Source organism: Leuciscus leuciscus (assembly GCF_965113295.1).
Source record: "Leuciscus leuciscus genome assembly, chromosome: 6".
Taxonomy (NCBI): Eukaryota; Metazoa; Chordata; class Actinopteri; order Cypriniformes; family Leuciscidae; genus Leuciscus; species Leuciscus leuciscus.
This window is the reverse complement of record NC_138730.1, coordinates 44,021,355-44,039,718: the sequence shown is the minus strand read 5'-3', so window position 1 is coordinate 44,039,718 and position 18,364 is coordinate 44,021,355. Positions and strand designations below refer to the sequence as shown.

The 18,364-nt window shown below is 35.6% G+C and overlaps 2 protein-coding genes across 2 annotated transcripts; both read left to right on the top strand.

The window, feature by feature from the left end:
* The first annotated feature begins 569 nt into the window (after window positions 1-569).
* On the top strand, window positions 570-15,957 carry ndufv2 (NADH:ubiquinone oxidoreductase core subunit V2). The gene is made up of 8 exons (XM_082173244.1): window positions 570-725; window positions 1,420-1,482; window positions 9,361-9,423; window positions 9,594-9,710; window positions 12,435-12,603; window positions 12,976-13,085; window positions 14,108-14,184; window positions 15,788-15,957. The coding sequence occupies exons 1-8, from the start codon at window positions 684-686 to the stop codon at window positions 15,879-15,881; spliced, it is 735 nt and encodes a 244-aa protein (XP_082029370.1). The 5' UTR covers window positions 570-683; the 3' UTR covers window positions 15,882-15,957.
* On the top strand, window positions 4,716-7,411 carry LOC309501063 (piggyBac transposable element-derived protein 4-like; the record flags this gene model as incomplete). The annotated part of the gene is made up of 3 exons (XM_082173021.1): window positions 4,716-4,978; window positions 5,313-6,716; window positions 6,832-7,411. 3 exons carry the CDS (start codon window positions 4,716-4,718, stop codon window positions 7,295-7,297), a joined length of 2,133 nt encoding a protein of 710 aa, XP_082029147.1. The 3' UTR covers window positions 7,298-7,411.
* Window positions 15,958-18,364: the final 2,407 nt, after the last annotated feature.

The following is an 18,364-nucleotide window of genomic DNA, read 5'->3' as shown; positions in this document are numbered from 1 at the left end:
ATTTACTTGTGAATATGTTTCAAATGTAATAAAATAAAATAGTCTTTGTGTCTGAACAGGATGATTTTCATGACTCATCCACCCTCTCTATTGTAACTCTGGATTCTCCTGCCCACTCATGGAATTGGAATTGATGCCTACGGTTTATTTCCTGGAAAAGGGAGCCATCGTTTCTTTGACCAAGCAATATTGTTCGCTGAACCTACAAAAACAAGGGAATTTCTTTTAGACCAAAAACTAGAACATATGCACAAAATAATTGAATCTACTAGTCTAGTGGCTCAATAAATATTATATTATATTGGTTTTCTGCATATAGTTTTGGAAAGGACATAAATAATTGTTCATTATAATAATTTGGAATAAATCCCATTTGTTAAAAAGAACAATAAACGAAACATTTTGGCTCACATTTTAGTTGCAGTATTGCATTATAACCCCGTATAGCACGTAAGATCAAGTGTGTACGCTGATTGTCAGATATTTTTATCGTGGCATGTCAAGGACACACTATTGTGTATCTGCATTTTTGTTTGCCGCTCGGTGTTCCATTATACAGCCTCGATGCTTAGAATGGCCCTTGTGTAACCAGACCCGCTCAATCGAACTCGCATCGCTTCTTGATGTCCGCCATTGCTTGTGTTTAGTGCGGTTTAGTGTGACCGACCGAGCGCATTGAAAAGATGTTTTTATCTTCAACGCTGCGCTCTGCCGTGTCTTATGCGGTAGGTTTACTTTATACATGCTTTAGTCGTATTATTCATGAGGTGTTTAGAAGAATTGCATGCGAATTTTGCTTTAAAAGCAGCGTTGACATCTGTGCAAGGACATAAAGCTAATAGGCTAACAGCTAATATTGAGGCCTGATTGTGGTTATATGTCATTCAAATAAGAATGAAACCTTTTGTGATTACTAGACACTCGTTAAAAACAGCTAAGGACTTTAATTATTTGCCTTGGGAATTTATTTTATTTTATTAGACATTGTGTGTGTGTGTGTGTGTGTGTGTGTGTGTGTGTGTGTGTGTATATGTATGTGTGTATATATGTATGTGTGTGTGTGTGTATATATATATGTATGTATGTATGTGTGTGTGTGTGTGTGTGTGTGTGTGTGTGTGTATATATATATATATATATATATATATATATATATATATATATAAATAATATGCATTATTATTGCAATGACTAATGCAGAGAGACCCAGTCAACACTGAATACACTGAACAGAAAGCATTAAAGAGCATAAGCACTGTATACTTGGAGCATATATGATCAGTACACACAATATGCACAAAGTTATGAATTGCACAGACAGTGTTTTACATCTACTCTGACTTTATACTCAATAGTTTTCTCCGAGTATTTCCTACTGAACACTTGTTTATAAGTATCATGATTGCATTTGTCCTGCAGGCGAGGCAGGTGCGCAGTCTTCACCAGACATCGGCTCGCGCTGGAGGAGGAGGACTCTTTGTGGTGAGACTTTACTTTTGTTGTCTTTGTAATGATTTGCACATGAGACACTTATGCCTGGTTTCACAGACGAGGCTTAAACCTAGTGCCACACTAATACCTGCTACAGATTTCGGCAAACCTGTAAGATCATCACAAATCACACTGTACGACACTGATCTAATAAACTTGGGTACGACACGTATGTGGACTGTATGATGATGACACCTATTGAATCATAGGCTACGACGCAAGATGGTATAGAATAAGGCTGCTCGATTATTGCAAAAATCATAATCTAGATTATTTTTGGTCAATATTGAAATCACGATTATTGGTGGGCGATTTGATCAAAGTTTTATTTCACGATTTGGGTAATTTTAAATATCAGTGAAATTTCACAATTCCTTCAGCAAAAACTGATGTTAGGTTAAAGGGATATTTCACCGCTGGAAAGATGAATGTGTATTTAAATTGGGTCATTTATGTAGTAGAAATGTGAAATTATTGTAGAAGTTGGTGCCTTCTAGACTGAGACAAGCCAGAAAATGTATTTTTGGCTCATGTGGATGAAAGACTACAACTCCCAGAATGCACTTGCTTCGCTGCCCTACGAGGACACTCCCAAGCCACGCCTACCGGTTACAGAGGGCAGTATCGGGAGAAATGATACAGCTAGGCTACTAGTCGACTGGAAACTGAAAAGACGGTGTTTTATCGTGAGATCCCCCTATGGGCGGGTTGAACACATGCGGGACGAGCTCCTCCTATTGGCTGTAGTCTCTCGCCTCTGGACAAAAGAGCCTCTGATGACGATAAATGACCATTTTTGCGTCATCTGAGTTTGTTTTCCAGACACACAATACAGAAATCTCTCGTCTCAGGGGGACATGAAGGGAGGGAAGCACGGCCACTCCAAAATACTACCGGGTTTCTACTGATACAAAGCTTAACGCTAATCGGTGAAGTGTCCCTTTAACAGTCAGCAATACAATAAGAACAAAGAAACTAATTGCAAACAAAACGGACATAAGACAGTGGTATTCAGATAAGTAATAGCCTGCAACAAAAAAATGTAACAATCAAATGTTTAATAGTAAAATAACTGCATATAACACTGCATAGTCTCACTGTATACATTACATATAGATTCATCCTCATTAAATAATATCAGTGAGTGATTTTCCTTTGTCATTTGTTGTTTATCATTAATGACAAATAAACCTGCTGTCACTTTAAGAGCTAATGCACGTATCCAATATACTCTTACACACACATTTTCTTTCTCAACTGTGTACCTTTACATAAGACATAAGCCACTGTGTTTACGTGAATACTCTCCAAAAAGGCTTTTTTGCCACTTTTTACATTTCTGACATTTTTTAATGCGTATCCGAAGCCCATTTGCACACACAGAAAAGTGTCTATTTTGTGGCGTAAGTAAGGGTTAATGCCCAATGACGGCGATGCGTGCGCGTCGAACTGTTGCCTCCGCTGAAGTCCATTAATACCTGACAATGGACACCTCGAAGGGCATTAACCCGCTTATACCATGGTCACTTGCCAAATAACACATTTTTAAAACATAGGTTTATATTTTAATTAGTTTTACAATCGAAATCTAAAGTTTTTACAAACAATAACTTGGTTTCCCTGGTTACGCCTGACGGTTTATTTAGCAACCGGAGATATTTATAGTCGTAGAACCCTTCAGTTTACTGCCTGTTGCTATGGTTACTCACAGCTGATGTCGCCAGCGCATTTATTTATTAATTTCGAACGGTAAACAGTCAGTTTCACCAGAACTCCTTTACTAGGTGCCCTCTATCACTTTTTAATGGACACCCTGCAGCCAATCAGAATCGAGTATTCACCCAGACCATGGTATAATGTGCTTTTAATGACACTGTTTAAAGGTGAACTAAGTAACTTTTTTACCTTAACCGAACAGCTTCGGAGTCATTGGAATAGTTATATGACTTTTTTCGGGTTGAATGGTGGTCGAGACGCACCCCCCGAGCGCCTGTGAGCCGAAAAACCACCCTTGCAACAGGCCGCCGGCCTCAGCGTTAGGAAGTATCGCGTGATATCAGGTCTCGCGATATAACGAATTGCTTTACGTTATTTAGTCAGACTCGAATAAATATCGTTCTTGTTGATGGACTAGTAGACATCTTCAGAGGTTATCTGCCTGTTCGATGTCCGACGCTTTGTAACGCGTTGTGTCAGGAGGAGAAATAGAGATAGCTCACAGATGAAGTTATTACAGAGGCCAGACAGACTCACGGAGGCGATTGGCATCTCACAACTTGCACTTTATTCCCCAGTCGAACTCATGTAACTGTCTGTCACCCGTTCTACCATCCACAGCTTTACTTGATAAACAAAAGTAGGATAAGAATGAGCATCAAACCTGAAATAACCCGCATACATGGGGTGTTCGAGGCACACATACAATACAGACTGCCGACAGTTCAACAGGGCGCGCGCAGCTCTTAACCCCTTAACTGTCACCGTCCCGTATACGGGACGCCTAACTTTACTTCCCTATATTACTATTAAATCCAAATCTAATTATGACAAACTGTATATCGTTGGAAAGGTCTAAGACTCCTAAATAGATATTTGACTGCTGTTTTTTGCTACAAATTATGCAGGAAGAGTAACCGATGAATTTTTGACAAGAGTGCACCTCAAAAAAATCTGCATCATAACAGGAGTTCTGACCTTTGTCACAAAAAGTCGATGGATCGACTTTTTATCATTGAAACTTCTGTTTTTATGCTACAAATTCATAATAAAACATATATTCTAGTATTTGTCCATAAAAATTTTATAAAATAATATTATAAAAATAGAGAATATCCATCTATATTCATAGTTATCCATCTATATTCATGTATATTGTCTTGATTGAGACTAACGTAAGTATATATATATATATATATATATATATATATTTATTTATAATAATTAGTATAATTATAATGTTCATTTTGTAATAAAATATTTTTTTGTGTGTGGATTTGCTATAATATACTAATTGCTATGTTGGTAGAGTCTTCTGACTAGCAACAGCCCACCTTCACAATGTTATGTCCAGTAACAGCAAGGCAAGACAGTCTCAGTAGCCAAACAGAGCTGTCATAGCTGTTACTAAGGCTCATTTGCTTTGAAAGCAACAGGTTATCCAATAGAAACTTAGTTTAGGTCTAATTGCAAACACGTGCCAATCACAATCAACCTCCTGTTTGTAAATGCTGCTGAACGTTTATAAACGTGCAGAGCAGAAAGCAGGAGCACACAAACTGAGGCTCATTCTCCACTGCCACACTCACAAAATGGATCCACAGAGGCCTAAAAAGTGTTTTACACTGCTAGAAGTAGTTGAAGAGCTTTGTAAGTCGAGTGATGATGAGCAAAATCATCCTTCCAACAATGATGATCCTAATCTTCATTCGAGTGATGATGAACCAGACGTGCTTTTGCCAGAGGAAATGTCCGATTCAACCCTAGAACGGTGAGTCATATTTTTTTCTCTATATTCTATTACACAATCTTTACTAATTTTACTGGGTTATGTATAAATGTGATGTAAACATATAATTGTATAAGTATACGTTTAGAAATATATAATTGAATTATGCATGCATGTACTGTTAGTTTTAGGCGTTATTCGGTTTGCACAATAGTTGCATGTACCATATTAGTTGAATGCTTTATTCAATTTGTACTATATTGTTGCATGTACCATATTAGTTTGTTTTTTTACTATATTCAGTTTGTACCATATTGTTGCCAAACAATACTTTGTAAGTTTTATACTATATTCAGTTTGTATATTGTTGCAATAGGTATTCAGATGATGATGGTGAGGACTCATCTGCATCAGCTACTACATCCACTTTCAGTGGGTTTAGTGAAGAAGGCAGAAGGAGAAGCAGAAGAAGAGGAAACAGAGGAAGAGGGCAAAGCAGAGGAAGAGGGCAAAGCAGAGGAAGAGGGCAAAGCAGAGGAAGAGGGCAAAGCAGAGGAAGAGGGCAAAGCAGAGGAAGAGGGCAAAGCCGAGGAAGAGGGCAAAGCAGAGGAAGAGGGCAACGCAGAGGAAGAGGGCAACACAGAGGAAGAGGGGCTGTTTCTTCGGGTACCACTGAGGCAAGATGGCACAGCTCAGATGAACCCGACATCCCACCACCTGAGGTTGTGTTCCGACCAGCTCGAACTCCTGGCCCTCAGCTTCTGACTACAGAGTCATATAGCTCTCTGGAACTGTTTCGGCAGTTCTTCTCTTCAACAGTGTGCCAAACGGTCATTCGCAACTCAAATGCTTATGCAGCTGAGCACCAAGACACAACCAGGAAGGCATGGCAGGACATGTCCCTGAAGGATCTATACTCATACCTGTCAGTGGTCATCTACATGGGTCTGGTAAAAGTACCACAAATTTCAAACTACTGGAGTGGGTCCAGGCTTTACAAATTTGGCTTTCCTGCCACTGTCATGTCTGGCAGGAAATTTCAGGCCATTTCAGGAGCACTGCATCTCAGCGATCCTAAGATGGATGCTGAAAATGCAAAAATGAAGGGGACTCCGGCCTATGATCGCCTGGGTAAATTGAAGCCAGTATACCAGGAGATAAGAGATGCCTGCAAGACCTATTTTCACCCTCATCAACATATCGCAGTAGATGAGAGGATGGTGGCATCCAAAGCGAGGATTGGGCTGAAACAGTACCAAAAAGAAAAGCCAACGAAGTGGGGGTACAAACTTTTCGTTTTAGCTGATTCAGCCCATGGATACACATGGGATTTTTTTATTTATGAAGGTAAATCCCCTGAAGGACAAAACGGACAAAGTAAGGGGCTGAGTTATGAATCCGTGATGGCACTAGTGGACGAGAGGATGCTGGGAACTGGCTACAAGCTGTTTGTAGACAATTTCTACACCAGCCCATCACTTTTCAGAGACCTCCTCCAGAAGGGCATCTGGGCCTGTGGGACCATTCGAAGCAACCGGGTGGGCTTCCCAAAAACTCTGGAAAACAAGTTGCCCAGAAACGCTCCCCGTGGGAGTATGCGGTGGATCCGTGACGACAGGCTCCTCTTTCTTGAATGGAAGGACACCAGGGAGGTGCTCATGTGCTCCTCCTTCCATTCAGCAGGAGGAGATCACACCGCACGGAGGAGGGTGAGGACGAGAGCTGGAGGATGGACAGAACTCACTGTACCGATACCTACTGCAGTGCATGATTATAACAAGTGAGTTGAATTTATTCAGTGGTGTTGTGTACAAATTTTTTACAAATTAGTTAATTTTATTTACTTGGTTACATTTGCATTTAGATTTGAAATATATTCTATTATTTCCACACAGGTACATGGGAGGAGTTGATCTCTCTGATGCCCTTGTCGGGTACTACAAAATACTCAGAAAGACTAGGAAGTGGTACCGCTCGATTTTTTACCACTTCATTGACATTGCAGTGGTAAATGCCTTCCTCCTGCACCAGCAGTTGGCTGCTGCTCATAATCAGAGAGCAAAAACTCAGCGGGAATTCCGTGAGGATTTGATTATGGAGCTTGCAGACTGGATGCCTCCAAGTGAGCCTGCTCCTCCTGCTCCTCCAGCACCTCCTGCTCCACCTCAAATGACAGGAGAACCCTCAGGCCATGTCTGCCACAGGCCAATGTACATCACTAACAAAAGTGATGACTCCAGGAGAAGATGCCAAGTGTGCCATTGCAAAACGCTTGTGTTTTGTCAGGGATGTGGATCATACTTGTGTTTCCAAGCAACACGGGATTGCTTCCATTACTGGCATGATGTAAATAGATTGTAATTTTCAGAAGTTGTGGACATTTGAATAAAGTTGTAAATAGTTTGAAAATAGTTTAAAAAATTGTAAATAGTTTGTAAATAGTTAAAAAAAATTGGAAATATTTTGATATTTATTTTCCCAGTAATTTTATTTCATTATGCTTTTCTTTTATTATTTACTAAGTCTTATTCAAGTTTAAGTTGCAATTTGTATAATAAAGTGAAAATATTTGTGAAAAGGTTTTAAAAAATATCTCTCTCTCTCTCTCTGTGTTTGTGCTGTGGTGTCAAATGTCAGTTCTAGCAACTAAATGACCTTTGGGAATCACCAATGAACAAGGGTGTCTCCTAGTGGCCATTTGTGGTGTGCCAACTAAAAGTCTCACAGAAACCTCATTTTTTAAAATTTCAAGTTGAAACTTTAAACACAACTCATTTAGACTTGCAGCTTTTACTTTTGAGCATTTTTAGGCTAAAATATATATTTATTAATATGTAAATATTTAATATAATAAAAACAATATTATAGCAAATTTTCAAACAATAAACTCAAACTTTAATAACTTTTAGAAACATTAATTTTTTTTTATTATTCCACTTCAACAATAATCTTCGATGTGTCTTCTTTCAAAAAAGACCAACCTTATGTCTGTACTTCAAAGCATTCATGAATTACAGCTGTTTAAGTTTGTATAGTGCATTTTCATGTCTATGCCCAAATATGGGGGTGACAGTTAAGGGGTTAAAGGGGCCACACCTTATTTCCACTCATTATAGCTTCCATCCTACTGAACAGGGGCCGGTATAGAGGGCGGAAGGGATCAGGCCGTGAGTGCAGAGACAGCTCTGCGCGAGTGGTATTTACGACGGTAATGTTAAATATAAGTACTCCACAGCGACTCTAGGGGTCGCTGTTTGACAAAAACGGAAAGCTGCATAGTGTGCCTTTAATATCAAACACATCCCACAGTTTAGCAACAGTAGAGACTGCATTTTACAACACTCATTTATTTGGTTGATTTGGATGTTAAGTTGAAGTGGAGGAATGAAAACGAACCGCTGTGAAGGAAAGGAAGTTGCGCTGGACAAAATGCGGCAGCGGCACAATAATCGTCTTAATCAATGGAAATAAAAAATCTAGTGACTGTTAAAAAATGCGACAAGTGACTGTTAAAAAATGTATTTATTTATTCACAGACTGCAAATATCTCCTAGCAAAAGACATAAAATTAATCCTCAAACCTGATTCCCTTAAATGCAAATCAGCGGTGGGTACATATACTCATTGTGTTTGGTACTATCCTAAAATTCAGTTATACTGGCAAGATGTTCTGAAAGATATGAGCGCTATATTTGGAACTGCTTTGGCCTGTGATCCTGTCTCGCTACTCTTGGGATATACAGTAGAGACAGTAAAATCAGTCCTGGTTCAGGCAGACTATATGATATCCTCACCTATGCTGCACTCAAGAACATTTTCCTGTTGTGGATCAGCGACAAACCTCCTTCTAAAACATCTTGGCATAAACTCATCATGGAGATTTTTCCCTTTGGAATACTTAACTTGCCGCCTTCACTCTACAAAAGGACGTTTCTTAAATATTTGGACTCCTTAAACTCTACTGTTGCATCTATATTGAATGGCATCGTTATAGTTTAGCCATTATTATTTGTATTGTGTCATATGTCCTGAATATTGTCCAGATCTATGTTGTGCTGAGCTTTGTTCTTTGTTCTTGTCTGTTAAATTTAAATTTGTTCAAAAGAAAAATAAAAATATTTGAGAAAATAAAAATTTATTTATTGAATCATTTATACAAGACAATGTAATATTGTATAATGCTTCTGAAATAAGCCAGAAAGATGTGATGATTTGTTTTTGTAAATATGACTCATCTTATACATCATGTACAGTCTGTATAAGTGAATGATTTAACTCCTGATGGTCTAGTAGTGTAAAAAAAAAAAGGCAATATTGAATTGCAATACTTGTAGAATCTAAATAAGGAGGACATAGTTTTACGGCTTATATTTTTGTAGCATTTTTGTTGTTGTTGTGGTGTTTACCTGTTTTCTTTATTCCAGCACCGAGACACACCGGACAATAATCCAGAGACTCCGTTCGAATTCTCTCCAGAAAACGTGAAGGTGAGGGAACTCGTTTGTGTTTTTGATAGCATAACATGTGATCATATTTAATGCATGATATGTATAACTTTTTTTCTGTCAAACTACACACAGCCAAGATCAAATGTGTCTTGCTGTTGTCGGACATGTAGATGATATCTGTGTGTTTGTTGTGTATGGTATGTTGACAGAGAGTTGAGGCCATCATTGGTATGTATCCAGAGGGACACAAGGCGGCCGCCACTATCCCTGTGCTGGATCTGGCTCAGAGGCAACACGGATGGCTTCCTATTTCAGCCATGAACAAGGTGAGAGGCATCACAGTTACTAATAACCTGGAAATATCAGTCAATTTCATTAAATGTGAGTGTATATTTTATGAGTTCCTCCATTGGCTAGAAATTGCTCTCTGAGTGCAGCCTCTGTTAAAGAATTGTTTTATCCAGTAATCACAAATGACTGGACAATCATGGACAAAGTCATGGAAATTCATTGGTCAAAAATTGTGGAACCCCATTAATAATCATACAGTTAAAATGTGTAAAATATAATAATGTAATAATATTAATAATAATACTTGCAATTAAGGTTTTAAAGGGGTATTATTTATTTTATGAGTAATAATAATAATAATACTTGTAATTCAAGTTTTAAAGGGGTATTATACATTTTATGAGTAATAATAATAATAATAATACTTGCAATTAAAGTTTTAAAGGGGTATTATACATTTTATGAGTAATAATAATGTAATAATAATAATAATACTTGCAATTAAAGTTATAAAGGGGTATTATACATTTTATGAGTAATAATAATAATATTAATACTTGCAATTAAAGTTTTAAAGGGGTATTATACATTTTATGAGTAATAATAATAATAATACTTGTAATTCAAGTTTTAAAGGGGTATTATACATTTTATGAGTAATAATAATAATAATAATACTTGCAATTAAAGTTTTAAAGGGGTATTATACATTTTATGAGTAATAATAATGTAATAATAATAATAATACTTGCAATTAAAGTTATAAAGGGGTATTATACATTTTATGAGTAATAATAATAATATTAATACTTGCAATTAAAGTTTTAAAGGGGTATTATACATTTTATGAGTAATAATAATAATAATACTTGTAATTCAAGTTTTAAAGGGGTATTATACATTTTATGAGTAATAATAATAATAATAATACTTGCAATTAAAGTTTTAAAGGGGTATTATACATTTTATGAGTAATAATAATGTAATAATAATAATAATACTTGCAATTAAAGTTATAAAGGGGTATTATACATTTTATGAGTAATAATAATAATATTAATACTTGCAATTAAAGTTTTAAAGGGGTATTATACATTTTATGAGTAATAATAATAATGTAATAATAATATTAATACTTGCAATTCAAGTTATAAAGGGGTATTATACATTTTATGAGTAATAATAATAATGTAATAATAATATTAATACTTGCAATTAAAGTTATAAAGGGGTATTATACATTTTATGAGTAATAATAATAATGTAATAATAATACTTGCAATTCAAGTTTTAAAGGGGTATTATACATTTTATGAGTAATAATAATAATAATAATACTTGCAATTAAAGTTTTAAAGGGGTATTATACATTTTATGAGTAATAATAATAATGTAATAATAATATTAATACTTGCAATTCAAGTTTTAAAGGGGTATTATACATTTTATGAGTAATAATAATAATAATGTAATAATGCTATTAATAATAATAATAACACTTGCAATTAAAGTTTTAAAGGGGTATTATACATTTTGAGTTCCTCCATTGGCTAGAAATTGCTCTCTGATTGCAGCCTTTTTTTATCCAGTAATCACAAATGACTGGAAAATCATGGACGAAGTCATGGAAATTCATCGGTCAAAAATTGTGGAACCCCATTAATAATCATACAGTTAAAATGTGTAAAAGTTCATAATAATACTTGCAATTATAGTTTAAAGGGGTATTATGCTTTTTTTGTGACATTTTCCAAACATGCTCGAAGCGATTGACCAATCATAACATACTTCTCCAGCCGACCAATCAGAGTGCACAGTGTGCTTTCAGAAGGAGGAGCTTCATAGAGACAGGAACTAAACAGAGCGTTACTGACAGACTGGGAAGAGAGGAGCTGCAACAATGGAGAATATGAGGGAAATAATCAACATTCAATCATGAAAACCTGTTCTAGTAGATCCCGAAAACAAAATCAAGACTTTGTAAAAGAGTATAATAGATCCCCTTTATTTTTGTGACATCATAAAGTATTATTTATTTATTGATATGTGGCAAAAAGTCAGTTTCATATGTAGTTTAACTGCATCTTATTTTGTGCACAGCAGTGTATTTATTTAAATCACTCAGCCTTCATGAAAAAAAAAAAACATGCATTCATAATACATGCATTTAACATTTTCATGTTCATACTGTAAAGATTCAAACCAGCTGTTTAAGGAACGTCATCCAAAATATGAATGGTCTCTGTATATATAGTATGTAACAGACCCTGCACTATAATTTAGTTATTTATTCTCTACTTTTCTATTCGAATAGAAGCTTCTGCAAAACGTTTGCTATAATTCCAGAGGTGCCAAAAAAAGTACTTCACTTACGATAAAGCCTTTATATATAATGCATCATAAAAATCTTTTTAATGCATTAATTATTAATTGAACACCTTTACACCTTTAGAAAATAAAACGCATGACAAACAACTAATTTTAGATGTTACAAGGAATCTGCAAATATTATAATGCATTTTAACTTTGGTCACAATTATTTATGAAAATATGCAAATCGTTATAATGTAAATTATGAATACCTTTGTAATGCATTATACATAAAAGCTTTAAGTGCTACCAAATATAAAAAAAATAAATAAAAAAAAAATGAAATGCTGCTGATAGTGAATGTCCCATTTTCGTTTATTAATATTGTGTTTTTCAGATTTTTGTCATTCCCAGCCTGTGTCTGATGTGATTTTCCACTTCTCCTGCAGGTGGCAGAGGTCCTAGGCATCGCTCCGATGAGGGTCTATGAAGTAGCAACGTTCTACACCATGTTCCTCCGTCAGCCAGTGGGAAAGTACCACATCCAGATCTGCACCACTACGCCCTGCATGCTCTGCGACTCCGACAGCATCCTGGAGGCCATCCAGAACAAACTGGGTGAGCGAGAACTGGGACTCCACTCGCACGTCACCGATAAACACACTCGCCACATAAACAAACTAAAGCCACGCTACGAAAAAAAAAAAAAAAAAAAAAGGCCTCAAATGTGAATATTTCAAAATGCTGGGAAAATAACCAGTCACCTTTTCCTGGCAACATAATATTTTGAGTTGGAACGAAATCAGAAGCTATTATTTGAAAAGGCACTTACAGGAATAGTTCATCCCTACACTAATTGTCAGGAAAAGAGATTTTTTTTTTTTTTTTTTTTTTTTTGGCATGAAAGAAAGAAAGAAAATCGAGTATCGATTGAGGTCGAGTACATTATAATAACAACTATGCATTTAATCCCATGATCTCTCCTGTCAGGTATCAAAGTCGGCGAGACCACAGCTGATAAATTATTCACGCTAACAGAAGTCGAATGCCTCGGGGCTTGTGTGAACGCACCGATGGTCCAAATCAATGATAACTATTATGTGAGTATGATTATTACAAAGCTCATTTTTTAGAGTCTTGTTGTGTGTCGGTGAGAGGCTAGTTTTAATGTCACCTCTAGGGGGAGGCAAGTTTCTCTGTTAATAAAGTCAAGATGAACAACATTTGTTCCTATGGCGAGAGTAGCGTCTTAACTATGATAACTGTGGGGCGCGATCACATTACACGTGTAGAATTATAATAACTATCTTCTGATTGGCTGATAATCAACCAGGTAGTTTAGATGAATGCAGAAAGTACAAACAAATGAACTTTGCATGCTATAATTGTACTAATAATACTAATTATTGTATTATACATAATCAGATAATAATAATAATAATATTGACAGTGCATATTGTTTATTGTGATTTATTATAATTGTAAAAATTGTCAATGTACGCGTACAACAAAATAACTAAATATAATTGTTCAAATGATAATACTAATATTATTTTTTATAATAATACATAATCTAATGATAATATTGCAATATTGAAAGTGCATATTTTTTGTACTATTATTTACACAAAAAAAATAATAAATTTTTTTTAGCTTTAGAGGAAAGATTAACTATATAACCGGCCTGATGTTCTGTGTTTAAATAGTTTCATTTACCAATTAGATCTCGAGTCGTAAGCTTGTTAAAGTTAAGCGTCGCCCTGGATGACCTGCCCGGGGTAGTGATGCAATTAGCCTTGGCCTCTCACGGTTAAACAGAAAATAGTCAGAAAACATCTGAGTTGCACAAAACCTGTCAAGAACATGTCATAATTATGTTGCGTTTAAAGAAATGTAAGCCTTTTTTTAGGACCAGTACAATTATTGCATCTCAGCTGTTAAAAAAACAACAACAAGCTTTTTCTTTTTGCGTAGTTTTATTGATTTTGGTTGAACGTGAGACTAAATCCAATACTCAAGCTCATTTATTTTTCTCTTTGTTAAGGCAGAGATCAGAGAATAGACTGTAATGAATTAGTTATTCGTTAATGGGTGTTTTCCTGTGCTTTGTTTTGGCCTGTAGGAGGATCTTAAGACATCAGACATGGAGCAGATCATTGATGAGCTGAAGGCAGGGAGAGTTCCTCCTCCTGGGCCCAGGTACACAAATCTGTTATCCATTAATCAGTAAAAGGTCGCGATCTTGATTCAAACCGTTCCCAAATGACAACGATGCGGCAATGTCTATTAAACCTTTGTTTAAGGACGATCACAGTTAAATGTGTGTTGGCGCTGCTGCTGACCCAGAGAGAGCTGTTGTCATGTATTGATGATAAACAGTCTTTTCAAGCACACCAGTATCATTATTCCTGTTACAATAATCACAAAAGTACTGGGATACAATGTATAGTGCTGATGTCTATGGTAGTGATACAAATAAGAGTAAATCAACCTTTTGAAAGTAACTTGATGGTTCCAATAAAGATTGTATCAGTTACATCGTTACACCAGTAGGTGGCGGCAAGTGACTGTTGAAAATGCATTTGTCATTGAATAATTAATTCAAGAGATTCGTTCAAAAATGCTGATTTATCACGTAATGAAACATGTGGAGTATTATGAGCAAGTCATTGAATCATTAATTCAAACAGATTTTTAAAAAACAATATTAATTTATTTTAAATCAATATTTTTTTTAAATGGACTGTAGCAAAAAAAAAAATTCAGAATCTCCAGTTAATCACATGTTATTTTGTTTAGTTGTGTATTCAGAATCATGATCTCTATTTGAAAAAAAATAAAATAATAATTTATTCTCAATTTATCCAGAATCGTGCATCTTTATCATTACAGAATCATTACTTGCAATGATTTTAAAGTGATTTCTGTCTGACCATTACATTTACTAATGTCTCAGTCATATTAGATTCTTTCTTTGTATCACAAATGTGAGTTTAATAGCATCTCTGATTTAAACGTCAAGTTCATGGAAATTCATCAGTGAAATTATCAAACATCTGATTTGTTTGTGTCATGGCATTTTCATGTATTAAGATGTTTTATAACCCCCTTAATAATAATTTCAGAGCAAATACATAAATATTAAGCTATATACATGATGCCCCGTCAACATTTTGTAATAATTATGATTTTTGAATGTTTGAGAAACGTCACCAAGGCTGCATTTATTTAATAAAATAGTAAAACCGTAATAATGTGAAATATTATTACAATTTTAAATAATTTTAAACCCCATCTGAACATGTTTTAAAATGTAATTTATTCCTGTGATTCAAAGCTGATTTTTACTTAAAAGATATCAAGGTAGCCTATATTTTTTTTCAATCAATCATTTTATTTTTAAAGCACGTTTAAAAACATCACGAATATAATAAAATACGTGATACAAAATAAGAGCATGTAAATATAATATTTTTAGCCCGTCTGCATATAGAACAGCAGTGGAATTGAATGTGAAAGCAACTCGTCTTATTTGTTTAAAGATTTAGATCTTTTACAGAAATTGGGGCTAAGAAGCCAGATGATTTGATTATCCGGTTCAGAGTCGAGGGTGTAGTTTGCTGGTGATGTCATCGGGGGTGTTTGGGATGATATAGGACCACAGTTCTCATATTTTACTTCCTAAGATAACATGAGTCTAATTAAATAAGGACGTTATGTTATACGTGTGGTTTAATGAGTCAGTTGGCACGCTTAAGAGTGTTTTTTTTTTAATTGATTGTAATGATCTCTCTTCCGTCAGGGGCGGGCGTTTTTCATGTGAACCTGCCGGAGGTTTAACCTCCCTGACAGAACCTCCTCCTGGACCGGGCTTTGGTGTGAGAGCTGACCTGTAACCGGACCTCCACGGTGGTCTGGAGTCCTTGTAAACCTCAGTTGTGTATGTAAATAAAAATATTATCATTAATTATACTCAATCAGACCCGTGTGGTTCTTTTAAAAACGATTAATAAATGAATGTTCAGATCTGGGAAAAGGTATTGGGAGAGAATTATACAGAAGCATGCACGTTAAAATATTTTAACATACAAACAAATTTACATGCACAGCATTTTCAAATGTATTTATTTACTTGGGTTAAACATTTATTCCCGAACGCCCCACAGCTAAAGACATATTCCTGAATACACAATAGCATATTCAATGTACATGTTTACTGCAATTGCACTGGAGATGCTTTTCCAAGTTTTTACACTGCATTATTAGTAATTATGTACAGTAATTTCACCTCAAATCACACTTTATGTCAGTGACGGCAACGCACAAGCAATAAATAGTAAACCACCGGCAGTGATGTCATTACGACGCTTCCACCAATCTGTAATAATCTTTTCTTTTCTTATTTCTTTTATATATTTTTCGCTCCATAAATTAGGGATGCACCGATACCATTTTTTCAGAATCGATCCGATCCGATACCAAAAATTCTTGAGTATCGACCGATACCGATCCGATACTAGTGATGCTCCGATCAGCATTTTTGGGGCCGATCACCGATTACCGATCACCAAAATCATGATCTGCCGATTGCCGATCACTGCCGATCACAGAATGGAAATATGCTAGAGTCAAGAAAATCTTGAAGAACCACCAATATTTATTTAATTGTAGTAGTTAGAAAACAAGATAACATAAGGCTACTGTAGGCCACCTTTTCCAAATAACGCACAGTATAATTTTTCAAAACAAAGAGGGGTCAGGCAGACTACAATGGATGTAGTTGAGGAACTAACTACATCAGATCCAAAAAATAAAATAATGACAATGACATTTGAGGTTATTAAAACAGTAAGTCCCGCCCCTCGACTGCCAAAAATAAAAGTGTTTAAACTGCCGAGCAAAATCAGCAGGCGAGAGGAGATCAAGCGCGAGAGTGTGGGGAATGATCATGCGCGCGCGCGAGGGCAGAGATGTCATGCGCCCGCGCAGGGTTTGAATGAGCTCGCGAGTTCCCGTTTCCTCGCGCGTAGATCTGTTATCCTCTCGCGAATGTCATTTACCGCGCGCGCCAGCATCAGTTGTACGCTCGTTTATAATTGCCATTGAATTGCCGTCATAGGAGAACTCATTTGCCACTGTTAAGCAAGCTCTGCTCTGCTGTTGTGTTGCCGCGCATGCGGAAAAGTTGCGCGAGTTATTTACGTCACGTGATCGGCTTTTTTGATCGGCGCTTTTGGGGGTTGCCGATGAAGCTATTTTTTGCCAATATCGGCCGATCATGATCGGCGGCCGATCAATCGGAGCATCACTATCCGATACCAGCACAGTTTTTTTTTTTTTTTATCAAGTAGAATTTCTATAACTCTGTGTTGAACTGATAATAAGAACTGGAAAAAAAAAAGAAAAATATATGATCATAATCTGACATAAATGCTATTATAAACTAGATTAGTGGATAATTCAGCAGTAAAATCTAGTCTAGAAAAATCACGAGTGCACAATAATTATATACAATCTGAACAGTTTGTGAAAAAAAACGTTTAGTGAGGAACAAATTAAGAGACAATAAGCACTCCAAAAAAATATTTTTGCCTCTTGTTAAATTTAATGAATTAAAATAAGCTAAAGTAACACGATTGTTTAATATTTTGTCACAACTTAATTTAATTGTGTTCAATCAACCTAATATATTTAAAACTGAAGTTTACTTAATTAATTTGTGTGAAAACTACATCAATCATTTTTGTTGACAACTAACTGGGCAGTGGATCTGTAGTTCCCAGCATGCTTTGCAAGGGACTGCATTAGGAGGGTAAATTTAGGGATTAAAGTGTTATTTTATGTGTTTTTCTGTAAATGGAAAGATGTTGTTAGTTAATGTTAGTGTTTAATATTCAGTTATGTTAGAAACTTAGAGGACTTTATGCAGAAGAGTGGCGACTGTGTTTAGTTTAGGGCTGTGGGCACTCAATATATGCATTAAACCTCATTCGCAGACCTGAATAATTAATATTCAATATTACTCTGTAAAAAGTGGCTAAAAAATTAGCTAAAATTATAATGTGGGCGATGTTAGGCAGGGCAAAAATTAAATGTAGTCAACCTGACAAAACTTTATCTAGCAGGAATGACTAAATTAATTTAAGTTCATACAACAAGATTACAACAAATCATTTCAAACAAATTAGATTTTGTTGGAAAAATGTAATTCATTTTCGTGGAAAAGTTTCCCTTAATTTAATCAAGTTCGTTCAACAGCTAGTGTAACCCTAACTCTGGTAAAACTTTACACATTGCTCTTTGTGTTGTTGTAAAATACATTCATGAAAAACAAGAGAACAAAAATCTAAAATATCAATTATTTTATACATAGCCTATT